General features: G+C 50.3%; 1 protein-coding gene across 2 annotated transcripts in view; it reads right to left on the bottom strand.

Annotated features, from left to right (window-relative positions):
- SOS1 (SOS Ras/Rac guanine nucleotide exchange factor 1) overlaps window positions 1-25,833 on the bottom strand; it is a 113,507-nt gene that overhangs the window by 62,842 nt on the left and 24,832 nt on the right. For both annotated transcript variants that reach the window (XM_056130570.1, XM_056130571.1), the window contains exons 2-4: window positions 11,975-12,100; window positions 2,818-2,949; window positions 432-596 (exon numbers count right to left, since the gene is read on the bottom strand). In XM_056130570.1, the coding sequence (XP_055986545.1) occupies window positions 432-596; window positions 2,818-2,949; window positions 11,975-12,100 (423 nt within the window). The remainder of the gene's footprint in view (window positions 1-431; window positions 597-2,817; window positions 2,950-11,974; window positions 12,101-25,833) is intronic.

Below are 25,833 nucleotides of genomic sequence, written 5' to 3'. Positions count from 1 at the left end.
ATCCCAGTATGGCTTGACTCTCAGCATATATCTGCTCTTAATATTATAGCAAAACCATACAAGTAAAGCCTAAGTAAAGAAGAGCATTGGAACAGAAGAGTACTTTGCTGTATTCAAAATTTTTCAAGTAACTTCACACCTTTCAAGTTTCCCAATCAAAATAAACTTAGGAAATTCATTTAGAGTCGACTGTTATTAACCCTATTGACTGCAAGCAACATACAAAAGAAAAAGTATCTGGCATTTAGTTTAAACACTTTATTCTGCATCTCTATCATTCTATTCTCATAATTATCTTAAATACTTGCTTTTGATAACTGAAAATAATCTTTCAACATATAATACGCAGTTTTACTGTCTGAATTGTACGTTAGCATCTAATAAGTTATGAGCAAAAATACAACAAAACTTATAAAAGCTTAGCACCCTACCTTATCAGCACACATGGCCACTTTAATATCTTGTTTTGTAATTTCATAATGCCGTATATTTCTCACATAATTCCCCACCAGCTTTAAAATGTCTGCAGAAATGTATTCTAATACTGCTACAATGTAAACAGAAACCTGGTGATCAATTTTATAACCGAGAACCTCCTGCAAAACAAACAAAAAAAGTAAAAAAAGAAAATCACATACTGAAAATTTAACATTCAGGAAAAAATTAAGCATAGCTAAACTTTTATCGAGGCCTGTAATAATAATAATGATGATAATAATAATAATAATTTGCTTTTGGGGTCATACCCAGCGATGCACAGGGGTCACTCCTGGCTCATGCACTCGGGAATTACTCCTGGTGGTGCTCAGGGGGTCATATGGGATACTGGGAATTGAACCCGGGTTGGGCACGTGCAAGGCAAATGCCCTACACGCTCTGCTATCGCTCCGGCCCCAAGGCCTGTAATTATTGAAAGAATTTAATTGTAAGTGGTTTGTCGATGCACAAAATATACATATGACTACTCAAAAATGTAAACTAAGAAAAAGGCAAAATTATCCATGATCATATGAAACATGCAAGAAGCACAAATTAGTCAATGCATAAGAACTAAGCTAGGAAGGGAACCCAAGTTCAGAAAGTTGGAAAGGAACACTCGTTTGTTAGCTGACCAGAGTACCTGGGAGTAATCATGACCAGCGAGACTCTGAACACGATTAACAGAACGCAGGAGCACCTAGGCAACTCTGCCTCCAGCCTGCCTAGTGAAACTGGCAACTTGCTTCCCAAAAGCAAGCACCAGGGTCACTGTATCTGATGGTTTCCGTGGAAACCAGCCATGCTCTGTACGACAGCGCAAGAGTGCATTAAGCAGCCCGAAGGTTAGACTTCAAAGAAGATGGTCTTTCTCAGGGCTGAGCAGTTCCTTTAGGAAAACAAACTCTATTACCTAAACAATTCAATTACGTGGGCAAACCAACTGCAACTTTTAAATAAGAAGTGCACTTTTTTTTGCTTTCTGGGTCACACCCGGCGATGTGCAGGGGTTACTGCTGGCTTTGCACTCAGGAATTACTCCTTGTGGTGCTCAGGGGACCATACGGGATGCTGGGAATCGAACCTGGGTCGGCTGCGTGCAAGGCAAACGCCCTACCCGCTGTGCTATCGCTCCAGCCCAAGAAGTATACTTTTAAGTTGGGGGCAAGTTGCATTTACCTTAAGGATATATAAAAACTGTAAAATGCAAAAGTAATAAAGATACACAATCAATTAAATGCCATCTACAATTAGATCATAAAACTAAAACCTGAGAATCATAGTGTGCATATATCTTAATTTGTTATCTCTCTTAGAGTCTAGTGCAATAACTGACTAGTAAAAAAATCCTAAAAAGAAAATGACAAATTTGGTCATTTTCTCCAATTAGTACTGAATGTCTCAGACTGTTGGTAGTATACAGAGGCAGCTATTACTAATCAAATAATATAAATACGAAACAATCTTCTCAAAGCCTTGCATATTGTTTAAGTATTTAGTTTGCTTGCTGAATCAATAAAACAGAAATAGCATTATTAAAGTTCTTAGCAGTTCTTTTCCCTACTGCTGTAGACAGTGACCTGAGTTCAGTGACAGGAGGGACTGACTAGTGAGTTTAGGTGGTCTTCAGGGAATATCTGTTCACAAGTTACACACAGACTTTGGCAATCTCAGGACAGCTTATGTGTGTGTGATGAAATGAAGGAGAAAAACCTGAAGAATTTGCACTGAAACAGATCTAAGGAACGAGTTTTCTGTACATGTGTTCTATATCTTGGTGAACTATAATGCCTGACACAAGTGAAACCAACAGTAACTCTCCTCAGTCCTTTTAGTTTGCTCATCATTGTTCATATGAAATGATTTTATTTTATTATTTTTTTAATGTAGGAGTACTGCTATTTATTCAGCCACTGATTAGCTGATTGAACTGTGCAAGAACTCCACTTTACTTTTTTTTTTCATTTTTTATAATCTTATTTATTGAATCACCGTGAGAGCAGTCACGAAGCTCTCGGGTTTAAGTCTCGGTCATACAACGAAACACCCGTCCCTTCACCAGTGCCCAGTCCCCACCCCCAAGGACCCCAGTATACCCGCACCCCACACCCTCCCACATCACTCTCTCTCTACCTTGATCACACCATATGAAATGATTCTCAGTCATCTGCCCACCTTCGCGTTTCCTCCTGCTGTTTCCCCCTCCCCATGATACGACTGCAAGAGAATTCCAGTGAGACTCCCATGTCCTGTGGCTTCCACCAGCTGCAGTGTTCGCAGCGTCTGGGACCATGGGCTGGAGGCGGCTTTGGGGTATGCGCAGGCACCACTCGGCCTTACCTTCAGCAAAGGGTGGATCTTCTCGACTGGGAGGGACAAGGGGTTCCTTCGCTTCCTCTTCTCAATGGCCGACTGGGCATCCGCTATTGCCCACTTGTCAATTGGATGAGGAAAACTTTTTTGAACACGTTCCTTGGAAAATCGGAAAACAAAACTCAGTAACAAATCCTTAGCTGAATAGTGCTTAAACATTTGAAATCATGTTTTCCAGTTATGATTCATTTGAAAATAAAAGATACCAAAAGTATGTTTTTCACAAGTGATGCAGTCTATATACACACTAAAGCTAAGAAAAGACTTTCTACATGTCAGTGTATTAGTCTCTTAATTAGGAAATGAAGACACTCAGCTTCCCACTCATTACTGAGGGGGAAACCATGTCCCAAATCCAACTTCACTGTGACAGGCTAACAGCAAGAAGGAGCAGATGTCACTTAAGATCTTACATAAAATGTCAGGAGCTCAACCGAAGTTTAAGAAGCCATACCTAAATCTGATTCCTAACCGTATGTCCTTGTTTGCAATACTAATTATAAACTCAAGTACTATTTTACCGTTGAAGCCTCTAGGAATTGTGTAAAGGAACTTTTTTCTTAACTCCTGGTTCTGCACTCAGGAATCACTCCTGGCGGTGCTCAGGGGACCATATGGGATGCCAGTGATCGAACCCAGGTTAGCCTCATGCAAGGCAAACGCCCTCCCCACTGTGCTGTCGCCCCAGCCCTCAAAGAGTTCTTTTTTTTAATTTATTTGTTTTTGCTTTTTGGGTCACACCTGGCGATGCACAGGGGTTACTCCTGGGTCTGCACTCGGGAATCACTCCTGGCGGTGCTCAGGGGACCATATCGGATGCTGGGAATCGAACCCGGGTCGGCCGCGTGCAAGGCAAACGCCCTACCTGCTGTGCTATCGCTCCAGACCGGAACCTGACTTCTTAAGAACTATTTAAAAACCACAGAAACCGAGTTTCCACTGGCAGCAAAACTTGAATGTCGTATGGGAGAGTATCGGTCGGAACCCTTCATAGGCGACTGCTTCTTTGGGGGTGGGGGTGGGGGGCAAGGGATCTGGCCACACCTGCAATGCTCAGGGCTTACTCCCGGGGGCGCCAGAGATGAAACCCCTCCCGGGGGCGCCAGAGATGAAACCCAAGCCCAGGCCTCCCACAGCACACCAGATCCATCTGCCAAGCCGGCTGACCTCCCCTGGTCCCAGGCCACCGTTGTTTGTTGGGGGCCACTCCTGGCAACCTTCAGGGACTGCATGAGCTCCTGGGGACAGACCTGGGTGGGGTCAGCTGTGCGCAGGGAAAGTGCCTTAGCCCAAGGGACCATCTCTTGAGCCCCACGTCATTGATTCTTATTTATTTATTTATTTATTTACCACTTTTGGCTTTTTGGGTCACATCCAGCAGTGCACAGGGATTACTCCTGGCTCTGCACTCAAGAATTACTCCTGGCGGTTCTCGGGGCACTATATGGGATGCTGGGAATTGAACCCGGGTCGTGCAAGACAAACGCCCTACCTACTGTGCTGTCGCTCCAGCCCCTCTTTTTATTCTTAATAAAACACTTTACCTTAATAGGCCCTGATATTGAATAAGGAGTTTCCACGAAAAACTGTTGGTGTAAAAACTGAATTTCACTAATTTAATCAACTAAAGTAAACTAAAAGCGCTGGGTCGAAGCGACAGGACAGTGGGCTAGGTGCTTGCCTTGTCTGCGACCAACTTGGGTTCAATCCCTGGCATCACACGTGGTCCTTTAAGCACTGCCAGGGAGTGATTCCCTGAGTACAGAGTCAGTAGTAAACCCGACCAACACGGGCTGTGCTGTCCCACCCCCAACAACCACCCCACAAAATCCAACACACCTAAACTAAAAGGTACTTAGTTTTCACTTGCAGTATTTTAAATTTACTTGCAAGACACTAAAATCAAAAATCAGCAAATGTAGCTCCTACCTTTCTTTAACACATATTCTTAATTGGTATTTAATAGTAGCAGAAAGGCACTATATAAAAACTCAGCAGGGAAAAACCCAGGTATGCGGGACTTCTGGCAGAAATCTCCAGGCTCGCTCGGGAACAGGCCCCTCCTACCCATCTCCCTGCCCTCCCGGGAGCCTGGCAGTCACGCCCGAGAACCGCCTCTGGTGCCATCTCAGCTCATTCACAGCCATGACCCGGAGACTCTCACACAGACCTCGGAAGAGGAAGAGAGCGACACGCTGCAGAGACGCCGCCACGCCCCACAGTCAGCATCCAGTTAGAAACGTCACTCCAGCTGCATCGCCCTATGGAAAATCTCGGCCTTCCTGAACGATCTCCCTCAGCGCAGACATAAAGCAGCGTAAGGATGGAATAACGACCACCCAACTCACTGCAAACAGAACCCACGAAAACCGGTACTCAGTAAGAAACGTGCCTCTTGCGGGGCCAGAGCCGGAGCTGAGCAGGCAGCTGGTCGATCCCCGGCACCCCACGAGGTTCCAGAGCACCACAGGGACTGATTCTTGAGTGCGGAGCCGGGAGGAAGCCCCGAGCATGGCCAGGCGTGACCCAAAAGTCGAACGGGGAAAAAAGCCTCATGCCACTCGAGGGGGCTGCGGAAGGACAGGGAGGGGCTGTGCCCAGGCCGCCAGGGACAGGGTCAGCCACGGTGCGGCTCACAAGGCAGCGCCTCTGGGGAATGCAGGCGGGAGCCAAGGGGTGAGACCGGCACCGGCAGGGGCAAGTGGCGCGGGGGAGGGACCGGTTGGAGCACCAAGGCCTGAACCCAACCCGAGTGAGCTGGTCACTTCCCGGGGACTGCGACAGAAGACAAAAACACACAGCATTAAGGGGAGAAAGGAAGTCAGGGATGCCACAAGCAAAATTCAGCCGGGGAGGAGGGAATAAAGCAAGGAGCACCCGCCCTGCATGTGGCTGATTCCACAAGTGTTCACAAGTGGCCCTTGAAGCACTGCCAAGTGTGGCCCCAAAACGAAACAGAACTTCAACAGCACTTCTGACTGTACAACATCTAGATCGAAATCTTAGTCATGCGCTATTAAAATGGAAAATAAAAAGGATTCTTTTGTGATACGCTGGGAAAAAAAAAAAGAAACACGAATTTCGGGACAGATTAAGAGCAAATTTTAAAAATAAATTGGAGGGGCTGGAGCGATAGCACAGCGGGGAGGGCGTCTGCCTTGCAAGCAGCCAACCCAGGTTCGATTCCCAGCATCCCATATGGTCCCCAGAGCACCGCCAGGAGTGATTCCTGAGTACAGAGCCAGGAGTGACCCCTGTGCAGTACCGGGTATGACCCAAAGAACAAATAAATAAATAAATTGGAAAGAATTATATGCAGATAAGTTTATGTCTATGAAGTTATGAGTGGAAAATATATATATTTTTAAAAGTAACCTGCACAGTACAGTTGAAGTGACATCTGCAATTGTTTGTCCATTGCAGCACTCTTTACAATAGCCAGAATCTGGAAAAAACCTGAGTGCCCGAGAATAGATGACTGGTTAAAGAAACTTTGGTACATTTACACAATGGAGTACTATGTAGCTGTTAGAAAAGATGAAGTCATGAAATTTACATACAAGAGGTACTACATGGAAAGTATCATGTTAAGCGAAATGAGTCAGAAAGAGCGGGATAGACACAGAAAAACTGCGTTCATCTGGGGAACATAAAGCAACAAAAAGGGAGACTAACACCCAGGAATGGCTGAAATTAGTACCAGGAATTTTGCTCCATGAATGGAAGGCCAGCCACACGTGCTAGGTGAAAAGGAAGCTCAGATAGAGAAGAGAGCACCAAATAAAGGGTGTTGTGAGACCCTCCCAGGGTGGGAGAAGCATGCTAAAAGTAGTCTATAGACCAAACATGATTGCCGCTCAAGGCCTCTCTTGCAAAACACAGGACCCAAAAGAAGAGAGAGAGAACAAGGGGGAATGCCCTGCCACAGAGGCAGGGTGGGACGGGGGGATGGGGGGTGGGAGGGATGCTAGGACCCGTGGTGGGGGAGGATGGGCACTGGTGGAGGGATGGGTACTTGATCATTGTATAACTGAAACCCAAGCACAGAAATTTATAAGTCTACAACTGTACCTCATGGTGTTTCACTAATAAAAATAAATAAATAAATAAATAAATAAAAAGTAACCTGCACATACAAAAAAAGGAAAAAATATTTCAGCCTAATAATTTTTTTTCTCCATTTATGTTCAGGGTTAAGTCAGCTGCCATAAGAGGTGATCACTAATAATAATGTAGTCAGAGGTATATTCTATAGAAGTCATTAATTATCGTGAAAATGCTGCTTACAAACCGTCAAATGCCTAATTGCTGAGCAACTTGCCAGGATGTCACACCTTCATCTAACAATACAAGGTATTTACAGAGTGTTCCTTAGTGGGGGCCATACTGCCCCCCAAGATACTCCAAGCAAAGCACAGGTGAAAATCAGCCACCACTGGGGGGCCCCCAAAACTAAACACAAAAAATATCCAACTAAAACCCTGTTTGAATTGTGACAGTTCGAAGCTGATGTAATAATTTGTAGTACGATTTATCAGAACTTTCCAACTAGCAGAAGTAAGGCGAGATATGCCTAGGACCCTCCGTTCCCAGTTACTTCTGAAATATCTGTTTTCCTAAAACTAAAGGGCAACTGAAAAATCACTCCGCGTTTTTCAATCAAACAAATTCCCTAGGGGCTGAATATTAAGCAAGAATTGTACCTCACTTGAATGGTCATAGACTTTAGAGTAGCAGAGTGTATTCTTTAGAAAGAATTCTATGAACATACACACACTCCTCTAGGTCAGACGGGACCATCTTCTGAAATACCTTCATGGGGATGGGAGAGATTAATAAAAAAAAAAAAGGGAACCCACTTTGCATGTAGCTGACCCCTGATTCCACCCCTGGCCTGGCACGGGCCTCCCTGAGCACTGCCAGGGGTGACCCATGAGTACTTCCAGGAGTGACCCCTGAGCACTGCCAGGGTGACCCTGAGCACTGCCAAGGTGGCCCCAAAACATCCACTGTAAAACATATAAAATGAACAAAGCACCTTTTGGGGGTTTTGTTTCTGGTACACACCTGGCGGTGCCCAGGGGTCACTCCTGGCTCTGCTCTCAGGAATCTCTCCCGTCGGGTGCCGGGATCAGACCCAGGGCAGGTGTGTGAAAGGAGAGTGGCCACCCGCTGTCCCGAACAGAACACACGTTTGCGCTGTCTCACAGGGCCTTTCACTCTGGGCTTGGGTGCACAACCAGGGGTGGGCCTGCCTGTGGGTGCGAGGATCTGGCTCGAGTCCCCGCACGCTCCCCAGAGCCAAACCCCCAGAACAGATTCTGATGGAAACATCTCTTACATCAAATGTATTTAAATACTTTGCCAAATTCGTATCTCTTGCTATTTCAAAGGAAAGCCCAATAAATCTATTACATTGATGAAATGTTTTAAAAATTAAAGAACCTTAATGGATGAAGAAAATGGAGAATCAATTCCTAATGAAAAAAAGCTGAAATTTCGTCAGATTCGTCTCCTCATCCCCATACACTTAACAAATGCCTCTCTAGGAATCATACAGAAAAAGGCGATCTGGAAAATAACTGGACTGGAGAAAAATACAAGTTTCCATGGTTTCTATTCGAAAGTTTCTAACTGATAATTCTAGAAGAACGTACGTAAGTCGAGAAACGATCCCTCTCCAGGGTACTAGAAGCAACAGGCGTCAGAGTCCCAGGGGCCCAAAGAGCCCGTTATCCATCTGACGCCTGCTCCCATCTCCCTCATGCACAAACCCAACCCCAACCCCACCACCAACTCCCCCATTAAGTACTTAAAGGAACCCATGCTAAGTACTTAAAAATAACAAGGCAGGGCGACAGGATAAACACCTTTTGCAGGGCGTTGTTTGATTGGTTTGGGGGCCACACCCACACCCTGGCTCCAGGCTCAGGAATCACTCCTGGCGATCTCGGGGCACCATATGGGATGCTGGGGATGGGATCGGACCCCCTGGACTGCGTGCAAGGCAAACGCCCTACCCGCTGTATTGTCACTCCCGCCAGGGGAAACACCTTTGCTATTGCAGAAGTTCTTTCCCAGAGAGAACTGAAATGCTCAGGGCCAGGGCTGTGGCCCAGACGGCAGCGCGCAGTCCTGGTTCAACACCATCACTCCCCTGCCACCCCCGATCTGCCCCATGCACTGGTGGGTCTGGCCCGAGAGCCCCAGCCACGCTTTCGTCCTTCCTTCCGATTCCACACACATCCATTCCTCAGGCACTCCCCAAGAGTCTTCTCCGCACTAGACAGTGTTTTAGGTGCCGGCTATTCAGCAGTGAATGGAAAATGAAAATCCCCTGGAGTCACACTGTCTCACGGGAAAGGCGTCATCTCCACGGGACCATCCTGAACCTGACTCGGCACTGGGCGGGGGACACTCTGCTCTGCCTTCAGGTCTCGGCACCCCCAAAGAGGACCCCTGGGTGCTAGGCTTGTCGTCCTGAGCACCGCCAGACACAGCCCCAAACCGAAACACCAAGTTAGGACTGCTTGCCAGGAGGAAAATTCAAATGCCAGGCATTGCTCTTTCACTTTTATCCTGTACATCTCATTTAGATTATTCAGTGCTCTTCCCCAGCAATTTCTCATTGATCTACCCATATATCCGCTGTTCAGCCCTCAGGGAATGAGAGCAATGCCAAGGAAGGAGAGACTTCCCTAGTCGCCGTCTGCCATAAAACCATTATTAGACTGACGTCCGTTTGACCCTGAGCAGGGCATGAAGCACTGCGATAGCCAATTTCCATAAATCCCTTTCCCTACGATTCTGCCACTGAATATCCACAGTGAAATATTCAACCCGATTATCTTTTCTGCACTCACATTCAAATAATGCGAAAGAAATGCCAAATTCTAAATAGCTGGAGCTTCACTCATATAGCATCATTGACATCAAATGATCCTTCATCACTGTCAGAAAACTTGGGGGGAGGGGGGGGACCCCATGGGTTTGGGCCACACCCAGTGTCGCTCAGGGCTTGGAATCACTCCCCCGAGAGGTTCTTAGGAGACCATATAGGACACGGGGAGCAATAGGCACGTACCTTACCCTCTGGACCGTCTCTCCAGTCCCGACAGGAAACTCACGCATTTTCGATCTCCCCCTTTCTACAATCAGTACTTCCAATTTTCCTCTTTCAAACCTGATTCCTCCCGAACTCAATTTCCCCAGCTCTGTCTGAGCAGGGACTGCTAAGTCCCGAGGTCCCTATCACTGCGTCCCTCCAGTTCCTCAAGCACCCCACTCCTTGACGGAGCACTGCTATTCCATATACCTGTTTCTCCACAAAACCAAAGCTCTAAACACAGGGACCATCATAAGAGATGTAGAACTTCAGTGAAAGGGGGCTCAGTTCCGATCTAACCACACGGAACAACTGAAGAGCAAAGGATTATCCAGAATGCTTTAGAACAACAGGGGTCTTCAGAAAGCTGGGTCCTCCGACTCCTTCCCAGATGATTTCCACATTACTCTCTCTCCACTTTGATCACATTCAATATTTCGACACCAGACCCACCAACTGGGTCTTTATTTGGGACTTTACCCCAACACTCGGATCTGCCAAAAAGCAATAGGCGATTTGTTTTCTGTTGCTGGTTATGAATAACATGATGTCGTGTCGTGTCTGACTCCTTCCCACTGCACACACCGACATGTGTCTGGTTTCTCTGGGTTCTGTATCCTGTTGCCTACACGCGAGAATCTCTCTTCAGAGTGCTCCCTCCCGCCACAATATCCCTGGAGAAGCTTGGGGCATCTTGGCAGGAATCCGTCGACCCCAGCAGGGGCGGCAGGAACAGATCTGACCCGAGTCTGTCTCAGTAACACTCCAGCTGCGGGAGACAATCCGCTCGGAGAGAGGGTCAGTCGAGGGGTCAGCTCTGCAGGGACACATGCCGGCCTGCGCGAGGGACCCATGGGAGGCATGTGTGTGGACTTGAAGGACGACGAACGTTCACCTTATGTTAAAAACATATGGAAGGGCTGGAGCGATAGCACAGCGGGGAGGGCGTTTGCCTTGCACGCAAACAACCGAGGTACGATTCCCAGCATCCCTATGGACCCCCAAGCACTGCCAGGAGTAATTCCTGAATGCATGAGCCAGGAGTAACCCCTGTGCAACACTGGGTGTGACCCCCCCCAAAAAAAGCAAAAATAAATAAATAAATAAAACATATGGAAGTTTGCCAGCTAAAACATGTGTAAGCTAAGATCCACACCAAGAAAGTTAACAAATAAGTTAACTTTAGTTAACAATAAGTCTCTAAGTCTTCACTTAAAAAAATTACAAACAGGCTGGAGTGACAGTTTAAGTACTTGCTTTGCACGCAGCAATCCCCAGCACCCGAACGATTCCCTGAGCACAGTCAGACGTGGCCCATTTAACCTGCGCACACACACACACACACACACACACACACACAGATTGATAGGTACCATACATCTATATCTATCTATGTATTAAAACAAATTCTTCGGAGGATAGCACAGCGGTAGAGCGTTCGCCTTACACGCGGCCAACATGGCCAACCTGAGTTCGATTCCTCCGCCCCTCTCGGAGAGCCGGGCAAGCTACCGAGAGTATTCGATATGCCAAACACAGTAACAGTAACAACTACTGACATTACAATAAGCACCCAGATTAGCTCCTTGAATCAATACAAAGTACAATCACCAGATTTAACTGTTAAAAATTAGGAATTCCAAAATCGTGCAGCCACCATTGCGGCCGCACGACATCACGTTATTCATAACCAGCAACAGAAAACAAATCGTCTATTGCTTTTTGGCAGATCCGAGAGTTGGGGTAAAGTCCCAAATAATAATGGTGGGTCTGGTGTCGAAAAATTGAATGTGATCAAAGTGGAGAGTAATGTGGAAATCATCTGCCCCACAGGTAAGGGGAGGTGTGGGTTGGCGGGTATACTGGGGATTTTGGTGGTGGGTAATGGGCACTGGTGAAGGCACGGGTGCTTCATTGTATGACCGAGACTTAAACCTTTGTAAGCTTTGTAACTGCTCTCATGGTGATTCAATAAATAAAATTATAAAAAAAGGGGGGGAAAAGCAGAATCGATCATACCTCCACATCAGAAGCACTTCGGGGCTGAGCCTGGCAGAGCATGTTCAGCAACTGCAAAATCAATTCTTCGACATACTGAAGAGCGTCGTCACTAGACTCAAGAGTGGGGTGAACTTGTCCCTGAACCTGCAAAGGCCAAGAAAAACAATCAAAATATAGCGGGTGGCTTCACTGAATAAAACAAACGAAAAGCAACCCCCCGCCTCCCCCCAGGTGTCTGCAGTCAGAACAGTCTCTGGTTTGCAATCACAGACGTGAGCACGAAACCCAGAACCGAGTCCTCGGCCTCCCAGCCACATGCTGCGTGCTTCCGTCACATCCCCCGTGGCTGGCTGGGAAGCGTAGGAGCAACAAGGGCCGGGCGCCTGCCTGCCTTGCATGTGGCAGCCCCAGGGTCTGTCCCCGGCCACACCCACCCCCCCAGCAACCAAGTGGACACCCTGTGGGGCCCAACCACCAGTGGGCATGACAGAACAAGCAAAACAAACAAAAATACCCCACAAAATTAAAAAAAACCTACTACACAATAAAAACTTTCAAGAAAAATGTCATAAATAACATGACAGCGCCAGGAGGATGGATTTTGGGCAAGAGATGCGAGACATCTATGGCAACGAGTATCGAGATTCCTTTAAAAATGACGAGTAAGGAAAGGAGGCACAGCAGGAGGGTGTGAGCCTGGGAAGAGGATTCGATCCCAATTCCCATGGGGTCCCGGAGCACTGTCAGGAGTGATTTCTGAGTGCAGAGTCAAGAGTCAGCCCTGAGCACTGCTAGACGTGGTTCGACCCCCGAGTAAACCTCCCACGCAACACAGCAATCCCCCTTCTTGGCTTCCACCCTCCAAGCCCCACAACTTTCAAAACGTTCACGCAAAAAGACAGAGGCACACGCGTGTCCACTGTGCGTTTCCTCCAGCTGCAGGCTCTGAGCAACCCAAATGCCCAGAGACAGGGTGGAGGAGCGGTGGCCGGGGAAGGCAACGGGTGCCGTGCAGCCGGTGGGTCCGAGTTAGAGAGCCAGCACTGACGCCTCACGCGTCTGCAGACGAGACGAACAGACGTCCTCCAGAAATGACAAGCCCTGGGCCTTGGATCCGAAACCTTACGAGGACAGCGTGTGCAGGCCGGGAGACAGGCCCGTGGGGCGCTGGCTGTGCGTGCAGCTGACCTGGTCTCCGGAGCCCACACAGTGGCCTTCGCCCCACCGACACTGGCCCTTGAGTGCAGAGCCAGGAGGAACCACACAGCATCACCGAGTCGGCCCCCAAGGACCAGTGTGCGGGGCGGGGTAACAGAGATGCCCGGGCGACGGAGGACAGGGTGGAGGCTTGGGGCACTCCGTGGAGGCCACGAACAGTGACTCTGCGTGCCGGCACTGTGCACTTAAACACCACTGAAATTATGAGGAAAAGGTTCAATACGACACCAACCATTCACTATTGTTCTGCAGGTAAAGAAATCAAGCCCTACAGGGCTCAGGGTTAATTTATCTGTCGGAGCTTTTTATCTTTTCTTTGTTCGAGAAAGGGAGAATAGCCAGCTGGGCTCAGCTCAGCCCAGAGGGGGCTCGGGGATGAACCCAGGCAAATGCTGGCCCTGCGGGGCCGTGCCACTGCCCCACCCAGCACTGTTCTGGGCTGCACCTGGTGGTTCTTCGGGCTCACTCCTGGCAGGCACGGGGGTCCTCGGGGGGCTGAGGTCGGGTCACCGTGGCAAGTGTCTTACCTTTGGTCCTCTCTCCACGCCCCTCCCCTGCCCATCCGTATCATTCAGTCCAGCACAAACGGAAACTGATCTGCTCCGAAGTTTCTCCACTAGGTGGTGCGCAATCGCCTGGCGCTTGTGTCGAAACTGGAAGCCTAAACCCGGGACCACATTATTGAAGCTAGGACAGAGCTTCTGCTGATTCTCCACGCCGTGAGATGAGCGAATGGCTGCACAGTCAAATAACGGATAGAGTCCAGACCAGAGCCCAGAATCTGTGCTCCCGAGTCCAGTGCTTTAACTCGGCACTCGGTCGGAGGCTGATGTGTACACACACCCTGTCACTCACGGGGTTCACACGATTATGTGTAACTTATTAGTGTGTAAGAAACCTTCTCATCCCCCTCCGCTCTACACAACACAATCCAAGCACAACTCGACACATGCAGGTGGACAAATATCTTTACCCAGCGAGCCCAGGACCCTCCGGCTGCCGCCGTTCTGTGACACCCCCCACCCTCCTTCAGCCTGGACGGTAACACCACATGGGGACCTTTCCCTGCTCCCAGCGAGCCCTCCTCCCGCGAGCCCTCTCTTCTCCACTCAGTGGCACATCCGAGTCTCTTCTCTTGCTCATCTTCCGTTTCCCCGTGGAATTCCCCAACTCCCTCCATCCTCCAACGTGGCTTCTGCCCCTTCCCTCCGCCTCCTTCTCCAGTTCTTCCCCTCACTGAGGTCTGATCTCACACCCAAACCCCAGACGACCTGCTCGACACCCCTACGCTCCTGACAACTCAAACACCGGGGGCCAGAGAGACAACGCAGATGGCAGGGCACTGGCCTTGCATTGGTCCCCGGCACCCCTTATGGTCCCCTGAGCATTGCCAGGCGTGATTCCTGCGCAGAGAGCCATGAGCATCGCAGGGTGTGGCCCCCAAACAAAACAGAACAAAAAAGCTTCAAACATGGTTAAAAAAAAAAAAAAAGGTTTATTGTAAAAGACCATCTCACTGATGTGTACATCTAGACTCACTTTTCTCAAGACCGCCGGCTCCTGGCTCTGCAGAGGTCACCCCACAAACGCAGCTGTGGCAGAGGACTGCCCTCCTGTCCAAGGCTCCTGCAGCCCCTCGGGACAGGTGGAAAGAGCCACGGGGTTTTCTGATTAGAAACCACCTTAGGTATCCCTCAGTTGCCTCCCTGCTGAGATGCAGTGGACCTACAACCCCGCTGGCCTGGGCCTCGCCTTGTGTGAGAAGCCGAGAAGCGTCTTCAGGCACCGCTGCTGCTAGCCTGGGCCTGGGGCAGCGCAGGCCCGGCCTGGAGGTGCCGGAGGGTGACGGCTGCCAGCATCGGGCCCTGTGCCCCTTCGTACGCTGGGCTGCTCGTTCTGGCTTGCAATATGTATCGTACCTTAATACTGAATGGCAGCTCGTTGTAAATGCAAATGCACAATACAAATCTCTGTCATCAGAAACGGCGATGTGATCACGATCACACCAAGAACTGCCGCTACCAAAGAGATTAGAACCATCTGACGGTTAACCTGACAAGATAAAATGCAGTGCAGCACGGTGGTCCCGCTGTTCATCGAGTTGCTCGAGCGGGCCCAGTAACGTCTCCATTGGAGACTTTGTTGTCACTGTGTTTGGCATATCGAATACGTCACGGGGAGCTTGCCAGGCTTGCCAGGCTTTGCCGTGTGGGTGGGATACTCTCGGTAGCTTGCCAGGCTCTCCGAGAGGGGCGGAGGAATCAAACCCGGGTTGGCTGCATGCAAGGCACACGCCCAACCCACTGTGCTATCGCTCCAGTCCGCCACAGGTAACAAACATCAGAAACTAAGACATAATCAACAGTAATTCTAATTAACTTAAAAATCACCAGAGCCATCAGAGGAAATGGCATAAGCATCCTAAACACATTTAACAAAGTGTTCAGGCGTTCACCAAAGTGTAACCTAAAAAAAAAAGAAAAACCAAAACCAAAACCAAAACATGAGCAAAGTTCTTAGCTGTTAAATGTAAAAGAAAAACGAGACTTCGCTGTAAAGCTCCACGTCCAGCAGCTCAATTCACTTCTTCGACTGAAGCAATTCAATTGTCCTCAGTTTGTTACACACACACACACACACACACACACACACACATACTCCGTGCTTCAAACACGCGGCCGTGCAAGTGTGAGCAGGCAGGGTGCCGAAATCGTTCCGCATGTGAACACGACCTATGTGAGAGCCGCCATATGACAGCTCTGACCACAAGCCGCGGTCCCAGAGGGACCTAAAATATCCTTTGGCAGGGAAGGGGGGCTTGGGTCACGCTCAGCTGTGCTCAGGGGACCACGTGAGGTGGCGGGGATCAGACTCGGACCTGAGCTGCAGCTTCAGTCCTACCTGACTTGTCTTGGGGGAGGGTCACACCCTGGCCCAGTGGTGCTCAGGGCTTGCTCCCGGCCATGACCTGGGTCGGCCACATGCAAGACGAGCACCCCACCTGCAACACTGTCGCACCACCCACGTCTGACTGCGCCCCAAACCTCGGTCTGAAAAAAGCACCGGCAACAGTACGAGCGATGGGGCACTGAGGAAAGAGACGCAGGGCTACATTTCTTATACAGACAAAACATCACGGTTTTAGATGGCTGAAGTGTTACTCTTCGATTTTACGTGGGATTTAAGGCTCTTCGGTAAGTCGAAAGTCCAAATGGTTCAAGAATATAAACGAGACGTGTCTTCGGGGAGCCTCCGGACGTCAGCTCCAGCTGGTGAACACTGAGGGGTGGGGCTGATGGCGGTGGGTGCCCGTGTGTGAGAGACAGACAGACCGACGAAGTGGACAGAGGGTTCGCCTGCAGTGGCCTTCCCTGGCCGCCTGGGGCTGCCCCTCCCACCAAGACATGCACGCGACCACGAGGCTGATTACTGGATATAGTCATATGCCGCGGAAGATGCGACGAAAGACTTCTAAAATTCATTCTTCCAAGTTCTTTTTTTTTTTTTTGGTATAGCTCCTAACAGATTCAGCTGGCTATTCCTAGATTTTGCAGAATCTGAAGAGGGTCCGCGAAGGTCTCATCAGTTTCGAGACGTGCCCCCCCCTCAGGAAGCCCTTGGGTAAACTCCCAGCAAACACTCTGTGGGCTCTGATGAATCTTTAATGGCTTCTCGCTAACGGCTCTCCGAAGAAGCAGCAAGCCTTCTCGCTGTTTGCCATGTCTTGATCCCAAACCTGCTAGCCTCCTTTGGTAAACAGGGAATTTGAAAAGAAAACGGGTCTTCTTAACACCTTCAGCACGGTAAGCAACAACGCTCTGAACTTCCTGTCTCTTCCTCAGTGCTCTGAGAGTCTGGCCATGTCTGAGGCTGCAGGGCTTTATTGCTCCTCACTCTGAGGCTCAGTGGAAGCTGAAAGCAATCACCGCTTATAAAAAATTTAAAAGCTGGGCCAGAGAGCTAGCACCGGGGGTAAAGCGCTTTTCCGCAGATAGCCAACCCCAGCTGGGCTCCAGGCATACACCGGGTCCTGGGGTGCCACGGGAGTGACACCTGAGCACCGCTGGCGGGGGCCCTCCAGCAATTTTGAAAGAGGAAAACAGAACACCTCAGAGTTGAAACTTCCCCACAAAGCAACCACGGCCCTTCCTGGCCTCGCACGTGCTGTTTCTGAGCCTGCGGTCCACGCGTGTGGCTGTCTGACTCTCCGCGTGGGCCTCCTGTTGGGCGCCCCCCCTTCAGAGCTCGGCCCCGGGGAGGCTGGCCTGGACCATGACCCCGAGAGCGGGGACCGTCCCCTGCGTGAGGGGTGGCAGGAGCCTCCACCCACGGGAAACGCCCTGCACCGGGCGTAGGGGCCGGGCTGGCCGACAGGGCAGCTGCGCATTTTCTGCAGAGAGCCAGACCACGGGGGCCAGCGCCACGGCACTGCGGGGCGGGCCTTTGCCTTGCACGTGGCTGACCCGGGTTGGATCCCCGGCAGCCCATTCCCATCAGGGCGATTCCCGAGCACAGAGCCAGGAGGAATCACTGAGCACCACTGAGTGTGGCCCCAAAACAAAACAAACACAAAAGCCGCAAACCAACCAAAGCAAACTAACACGTGAGAAGGCTGAGCCGAGTGAGCCGGGGGCTGGGGGGCTGGGGGCTCCGGCGCGGGCCCTAACCGCGGGGAGGGGTGGTGCAGAGACACGTCTGGGAAAGGGCCGCCTATGGCCTGAAACACGGACACTGTCACAAATGAAGCTTCAGGTAAAAGTTCCCTCATCATGGGAACAGAGTTGGAGCCAGAGAGCACCGCGGGGAGGGCAGGGCCTGCGCCGGACCCGACCCCAGAAACACACACAGTTCCCTGGCACAGAGCTGGAAGTGTGGGCACCCTCGGGTATGCACCGAACACTGTCACTGTCCTTCCATTGTTCAGAGATTTGCTCGAGCGGGCCCAGCAATGTCTCCACTGTGAGACTTCTCGTTACTGTGTTTGGCATATTGAATACTCCCGGTAGCTTGCCAGGCTCTCCGAGATGCACCGAAGACTATTAAAAATAAAATTCCTTTTAGAGAGTTGGAACCAAAAGTCCATTTGGAGAAGACTGGGCCCTGGGAAGGGCAGGCTGTGTGCTACAATCAGAAAAGCAGAAAGAATTGCAGGGTTTTGAACAAAACTCTGACATCTCATTTGTTTGCTCAAGTCTTTCCTGGGGCTGGAGCGATAGCACAGCGGGGAGGGCGTTTGCCTTGCAAGCGGCCGACCTAGGTTCGATTCCCAGCATTCCATGTGGTCCCCCGAGCACTGCCAGGAGTCATTCCTGAGCGCATGATCCAGGAGTAACTCCTGTGCATTGCCAGGTGTGACCCAAAAAGCAAAAAAAAAAAAAAAAAAAAGTCTCTCCTGGGTGTCAGTACAAAGACCGGGTTAATACAAAGGTGAGGTTGAAGGAAGCACAAGTGCTGCCGGAGCGACCCCTCGCCAGAGCCAGGAGTGAGCCCTGAGCACCACTGGGAGTGGCCCCAAATCAAACAAATCCCCAGAACTGGTTCTGGAGAGATAGCACAGCGGGGAGGACACGTACCCAGATATGGTGCACAGGACCCCACGTGAACCCGAGTCCCAGCAGGCGTGATCCCTGAGCACAGAGGAAGGAGGAGGCTCTGAGCACCGCAAGGTGTGGCTCAAAGCTGTCCCAAAGCTGGGGCGTGCAGGCACCCGGATCCCAGCAAAACCGGACTCAAACGGGCTGGGGGAGGACAGCAGGGGGCGCTTGTCTTGGCTGCGGCCACCCAGGTTCCATTGCCAGCGCCCGGACGGACGCCTGTCCGAGCTCCGTCAGGACTGTGAGCGTCACTCCTGAGCAGCCGGTGAGGCCCCAGGCCCCAAAGAGAACACAAACACGAAACCTCGAGCGAGACACGCTGCAGCCAAACGACAAAAGCCAGAGACAGCAGCGAAAAGAGCAAAACCAAGAGAAGACTTCAAAGATCCACAGCCCACCTATCAAACGAGACTCTCTGCAGGTGAGGAAAGAACGGTGGGACACAGGCTCTAAAAACAAGCAAACACACACAACCCTGATCAAGTGGCTCCGCCCCAAGAACACTCTGGCCACGACTACCATTCAGATTCGAAGAGGTTACGGATACAAAGCCTTACGGACAAGCAAGTCTAGACCATTCCCAGAGTTCTACAATAAACATTAAAGAAGGTTCTTCAGCGGGGAAGGCACTTGCCCTGTGTGCGGCCAACCTGGGTTCTGCCCCCAGCATTCCACGGGGTCCCCCGAGCACTTCCAGGAGTGATCCCTGATCAAAGAGCCAGGAGGAAGCCCTGGGCAGCGCCAGGTGTGGCCGCCAAACCAAAGACAGTCTCAGGGACTTTCTTCAAAAGACAAAGCAAACTTCTTGTTTGTTTTTAATGTTCCATGTCTATTCAGATAATTTTCTTACATCAAGATACACGGTTTAAAAAACGATCAATCACCACTGATTTACAATTTTGTGGAATTTCAGTTTAACTTTATTCATCTATGTGTTGTCACTGCCTCCACAAAAAAAAAAAAAAAGACTGCTATCATATGTGGGGTATAAAAAAAGATTAGTATGAGACCAACAAGGGTCCACAAGCAGCAGGACTGGGACAGTCCTGCTTAGAGAACTGGGCTTACTTGGGAAGGATCCTCGGCATATGGCGGAAGGGGAACTCAGGGGCGGGCCAGTGCTGGAACCAGGGACGCACGGACAGCATGACCAACAGCACCACGAATCACAAGCACCTCAGTGAAGACGGTCCAACGTGCACAGGCCTGGGACTCTATTGAAAGCCCGCGCGTGTCCGGCCCCGGTTCAATCCTCGCAACGGGAGGTCCCCGCGCTGGGAGCAGACTCCCAACACTGCCAAGTGTGACCCCAAAAACAAACCCAAAGGAAACAGCGGAGGACTACACAGGACTGAATGACAGCGTGAGCACAAAACATCTTATTTTAAGGGGACGGGGGCTGCCCCCCGTGGTGCAGAAGAGGCCAGGCTGGTGAGTCACTGCGGGGGCACAAGGATGTGCTTCCTGGGTGCCTCCAGGGACACTCCTGGCCAGCTCGGGGGACTGTGCAGTGCCAGGGGCTGAACCTAGTTCTGCTGCATGCAGGCACAAGCCTCTGCACTGTTTCCCGGCTCCCGAGAGAGTCTCTTGGTACCAGAAAGCAAGGGTGCGCTCAGAGATGAACGGGACACGACAAAGACAGGTGAGAGTGCTTCTCCCGGGGAAAGCCGGACTAATCTGCAAATAAACGACACCTGATTAAAATAGACCAAAACTGCATTTGGGAAAAAAACTCAGCAGACAAAATTATGTTCAAAATATCAAATTCAACGGTGCACTGGAAATGACTGGGGTGACAATCCTTTACCCTGAAAAGTATCAACGTACCTCCTCCTCCTCCTATCTGAACTGTGTGGACTCTTGGACAATCAAATATCCCTAATTGACGAAGAACGCTTTCTATAAAATTCCAGAAAACAAAGGCAGCAGGAGCACAGGCTTGGAGAACCACCTACTCGCAACGCATTCGACCGCTGATCAATAGACCAAACCATAGGTGAGGAGACTCTGTGCAGGAGGACCCAGTGTCCCCCCTGAATCCTGACCTCAGCATCACTGAAGCTGGGACCGACTAACGCCAGAGCAGCGTGAAGTCACAGCGCCATCTCTGAGGGATTCTGCCAAAAAGGCTGAAAATAAATCTTTGAATCAAGTCTCTAAAATGAACTTCCATTGGGGTTTGGAGCGATAGCACAGCGGGTAGGGCGTTTGCCTTGCACGCGGCCGACCCGGGTTCGATTCCCAGCATCCCATAGGGTCCCCTGAGCACTGCCAGGGGTGATTCCTGAGTGCAGAGCCAGGAGTAACCCCTGAGCATCGCCAGGTGTGACCCGAAAAGCAAATAAATAAATAAAATAAATAAAAATAAAATGAACTTCCATTTATAGAAACTATGACAAGCCTAAGAACAAATCAGATATTATCACAAGGAAATAAATTCTAAGATATTGTATATTTTGCAGGACAATTGACTGAATTCCTGTTAACAAGTTAATTGGGGGGAGGAGGTTTTGTGATTAAAGGAATTTAAGAGACATAACAATATTATAATGTGCACCCATGTTTGATACTGAAAAGTTAGAAAAAGTGAAATTTTGTCTTGAAAATTTTGTATTTTTTAAATGAAGTTTTTATAAAAATTTTGTATTTTTTAGGTAATAGCAAAAAACTAACTTCATATGGTAATGGTATTAGTTACATTAAAAAAAAAAAAGATGGGCCTGGAGCGATAGCACAGCAGGTCGGGTGTCGGCCTTGCATGCGGCTGACTTGAGTCCGATCCCTGGCATCGCTTATGTCCCCTGAGTAACCCTGAGCATCGCCAGGTGTGACCCAAAACCAAAAAAACAAAAAAAAAAAAATGTATTGCTGTTTTAAAAGTTTACTCAACCTTTAAAGCTAATTGGAAAGACTCTGATAATCTTCAGGTTTAAAATACACAACCAATTTTTTATTCGTTTTTAATCTTAACGTCTGACGAGAGACCATGGCAGACTGTCCATCAGCTCTTGCACCTTGGTGCCGTCCAGCCTGCATGCGGCCCTGAATACCCCAGGGGAGACACAGGGACCCCTCAGGCGCAACACAATCTTCCAGTCGGAACGAACTTCTCGTCCTCGAGTCTTCTGACTGTGTGATAACCAGACCCTGGTCCCTGCCCTAGTCATTCCCCTGAAGGACCCGGAGCACAAGGTCAGGGCTGGCCTCTCCGTGAAACTATCTGGAGTGGAAACTTCTCTCCAACTGGGCTTTTCCTGTCAATTAGTTTTCATCTTCATGTTTTTATAACTTTGCTATAAAAGTCTGACTGCTGGCTAACCCATGCCTACAAGAGACCCAGAGACCCAGCTGCTCCTAGAACTCTGCCTCCCTTTCTCTCCACTGAGTAACCCCGATGCCAATTAACTAGGAGAAAAAGATTCACCCTCAATTTACCTGGCCAGTCCTGTGTGACACTGGACCTGCCTTGGCTTTGGATGGGGAGTCTACAATCACTGGCTTTAAATGCTGTAGTACATGGGACTCTGGTTGCTAAATGTTGTCAGCCGAGTATTCCAAGGTATTGCCAACATGGCAACGCTAGCAATCACGGTGTCAGTTAAGTCTGGGGTGACGTGTTATACGGAGCACTCGTGAATGAAGTGGGGGATTGTACGGCGGTCTCAGGCGAAAAAAGCCAGAAGCCCGCTGTGATTCTAAGTACCCCTGCTAGGCGAATCCACGGCCCCTCCAGATTCCGGCTCTGAGCACTCCACCGACAGTGGCTGTCACAGATACTAGTTAACAGGCGTTTGGAAGAACCGTAAGGCCAATAAAAAAATCGCTCCTGGGAACGCCGACGCATCCGGGCACCAGTGTCGACACCCAGCGCCTGTCCCTAATGGCCCAGTCACCAATGAAAGACTGACCAGCGCGCTCGGTGTTGGTTCGCCTTTCCCGACCAGATGAATAGGACACAAGGAAGATGACCAGGGACCAACTTAGCCGGCAAGAGTGCAGGGGAAGTGCTGAAGTAAGACTTTTTCTTTGAGAAGAACCTTTCAGGATTCCCCGGGCAGGAGCTGTTGCGCGCAGCAGATGCGTGTGGAAGGAGACACGCGTGTACGCAGACACACGCACCACAACGCAGTATTGCTGTCGTAAAGAAGAATGAAATCCCATCATCTGTGACAATGTGGATGAATCCTGCGGTCGGAATCATTCCTCATACGTGGGATATACAATTCAGACTACATGACTCAGGTTTGCTTTGATAGGTTTCACTGCCACTGTCACTGTCATCCTGTTGTTCAACGATGGCCTCGAGCAGGCCCCAGTAACGTCTCCTTCGTCCTAGCCCTGAGATTTTAAAACGTGCCACATCTGAGGCTCTTTCAGGGTCAGGAGAATGAGACCCATCATTGTTACTGGGTTTTGGGATATTGAATACGCCACGGGGAGCTTGTCAGACTCTGCCGTGTGGGCAGGATACTTCTGGTAGGCTGCTGGGTTCTCCAGAGTAAGAACTAGATAATAAGATGCCGCGTGCTTCCGGGAACAGGGTTTTGTAGTCTCTGGGTCTTGGCCTTAAATGCTGTTGATGGGATTACACGGCGCCAGGGGCGGCTGGTGGGTGTAACACCTACATACTGGAAGATGGGGGATCTGGGTGGAGGCGGCCCCACTCCCGATCTGAGCAGGCTTGGAGATCTACGCCCCGGGTCCCGCACACCTGGGTTCCTCTGCTGGTTCCTTCATGCGTGAGGCTCTTCCGAACGTGTGGAGTGGGCTTAAGCATGGCTGTGGCTGGAACTGGAGGTCTCAGCTGCCGGGGCTCTGCTCGCGGTGGGAAGGGAAGCTCAACCCATCCTCCTCCAAGGGGCCCCAGTGAGGACAGCCAGGCGCGGAGGCAGGAGACTCTTTTTTCGGATGGGTTTCATCAAAACAAAAATAAAAAAGGGCCAGACTTGTCCGGAGGGTCAGGCATGTGGGACGCAGGCTCGACCCCAGCTCTACATGTGATCCCCCAAGCCCCCAAGGGTGATTCCTGAGCCTCAGTAGTGAGCCGAGATCCTCCAAATACAAAATGACAAAGAGAAGAACAGAAAAGAAAAAGAGAAAGTGAACACTCTGAGCTGAGTAACACAAAGAACGGTTGTTGCCAGAGAGGGCGGCCAGGAGGGGGCCGGGGTTGGCAGGCAGCAAATGACGGTGACAGGGATCCGAAAGGGTTAACTCAATCAAGTCCCAAGCAGGTGACAGCAAACCAAGAAGTCTCAAAGCCTTGGAAGTCTACAGGTACGAGTAGCATCCTAGGGTGGCATGGCTGCCATGGGCACCCCATGAACATCTGGTAGGGCCCCGGTGGCCCCAAGCACGTGGACGCAGAGCTGGGGCGTGGACCATGGACCCTGGGCTGGCCCGGCCAAGTCCTTATCACACGAAGAGTAGTGTGTTGCGACCTGTAGCCAGGGGCCGGGACGAAGGACCTTCTGAGTAGGTCCTGGAATACTGCTTCTATGGCTGAACTGTGTCCCGCCTTCCTCAGAGAGTCAAGTTCCAAGGTCTAATACTTCGCATGTGACTGTGTTTGGAGATCAAGGAGTTCAAGGGATAAGATAAGGTCCAGTGGGGTCCCTGGGGGCAGGACCTCACCCGCACGCCTGGTGTTCTCATTACGGGAAATCTGGTCCAGACAGAAACAGAAGACCACCCGGAAGCACGGAGATGACACCTCTGACCCAGGAGACAGACACCAGGAGGAATCGGCCTTGCAACAGCCTCCGAGAGTTGTCTGTGGAGCTCGGGCTCGCTCCGGGATGCGGGACGCAGGCTCGACCCCAGGGGCCACGTGGGGTGCCAGGGGGAGCTGGGCGGCTCCGTGCAGGGCAAGGGCACCCTGTGTTCACTGCGAAGTCACGCCTACCGTTAGTCACGGCGTGGCAGCTCCAACAGGCTGACACAGACACTGGAAACACGCAGGGGCCGGACAGGGCCGGGGCAAAACACTGGCCCTACCAGCAGCCTCGGCGCCGTCCCCTCAGCACCGCACAGACGTCACAGAGAGCTCAGTCTGATCACGGGCATCCAGACACCGGGTGGTCTCTGAGCACTGCCGGGACAGCCCCGGCACTAGCCGGGACCCAAAGCAAGAAGGCAGTGAAGCAGCTAGAGGCAGGGGACTCGGCTCTTCTGGGGGCAGGACCCAGGAAGGCAGAAAAGAAGAGAGAGGGGAGGGGGAGGGGGAGGGAGAGATGGGCTGGGGGGGGGAGAGGGAGGGGGGAGAGAAGGGAGGAGAGAGAGCTAGGGAGAAAGGGAGGAGGAGGGAGAGGGAGGGAGGGAGATAAGCGTAAATGAAGATGTAGGCATGAAGACAATATGGAATGATCTAGAGAGTTCTGGGAGGACAGGGAAGTCAGAAAAAAAGGAGGGTGGAATAATTTAACGACACCTCGCCTCAGTTTCCAAAACTATACCGAAAAGACCATGTTCACATACTTCTGCAACATTTGATGTCTATTAAAATTTTTCACGGGGACCAGAAAGACAGCCCAGCAGCGGGTCAGAGACCTCCTCGCCCGTCCCGCCCTCGGCCCGAGCACTGCCACAGGACACTGACATGTCCTCCCGCAGCTCAGGAAGGGCTCCCGGGGGCAGGGCCTTGATTAGTCCAACACTTGATCGAAAAAACTAAAACAAAACCTTTTATTGGCATCTGCCTGCCTTTCTGCTGTGTACATTAGTCATGGGAAAGACAGTATTGCGAGCACTTTCCCACAGAAAATAACGACACACAACAAATTCCGAAGCGTCAAATGCCAAGTTCATATCATCTTTTATTTGTTCTACTTTAAAAACAATAAGACCTTCCCAAACAAAAATTTTATTGCTTTCTACGATAACAGAGTTCCCACCAATAAAACGAGAACTCGCTCAGGCACCCGAGATAACAGTGGGGGTGGGGGGGCACTAACACTTGGAAGAGAGATGCAACGGCAACGTATGAATAAAGTACATTACTGTAAAACTGAAGGGCTAGTTCACACAATTAAGCTACTTTGTTTCCTACTTTGTTTTCTGTGGCTT

This window comes from Sorex fumeus, unplaced genomic scaffold (assembly GCF_029834395.1).
Source record: "Sorex fumeus unplaced genomic scaffold, SorFum_2.1 ptg000079l, whole genome shotgun sequence".
NCBI lineage: Eukaryota > Metazoa > Chordata > Mammalia > Eulipotyphla > Soricidae > Sorex > Sorex fumeus.
This window is presented reverse-complemented; position numbering and strand designations above follow the sequence as displayed.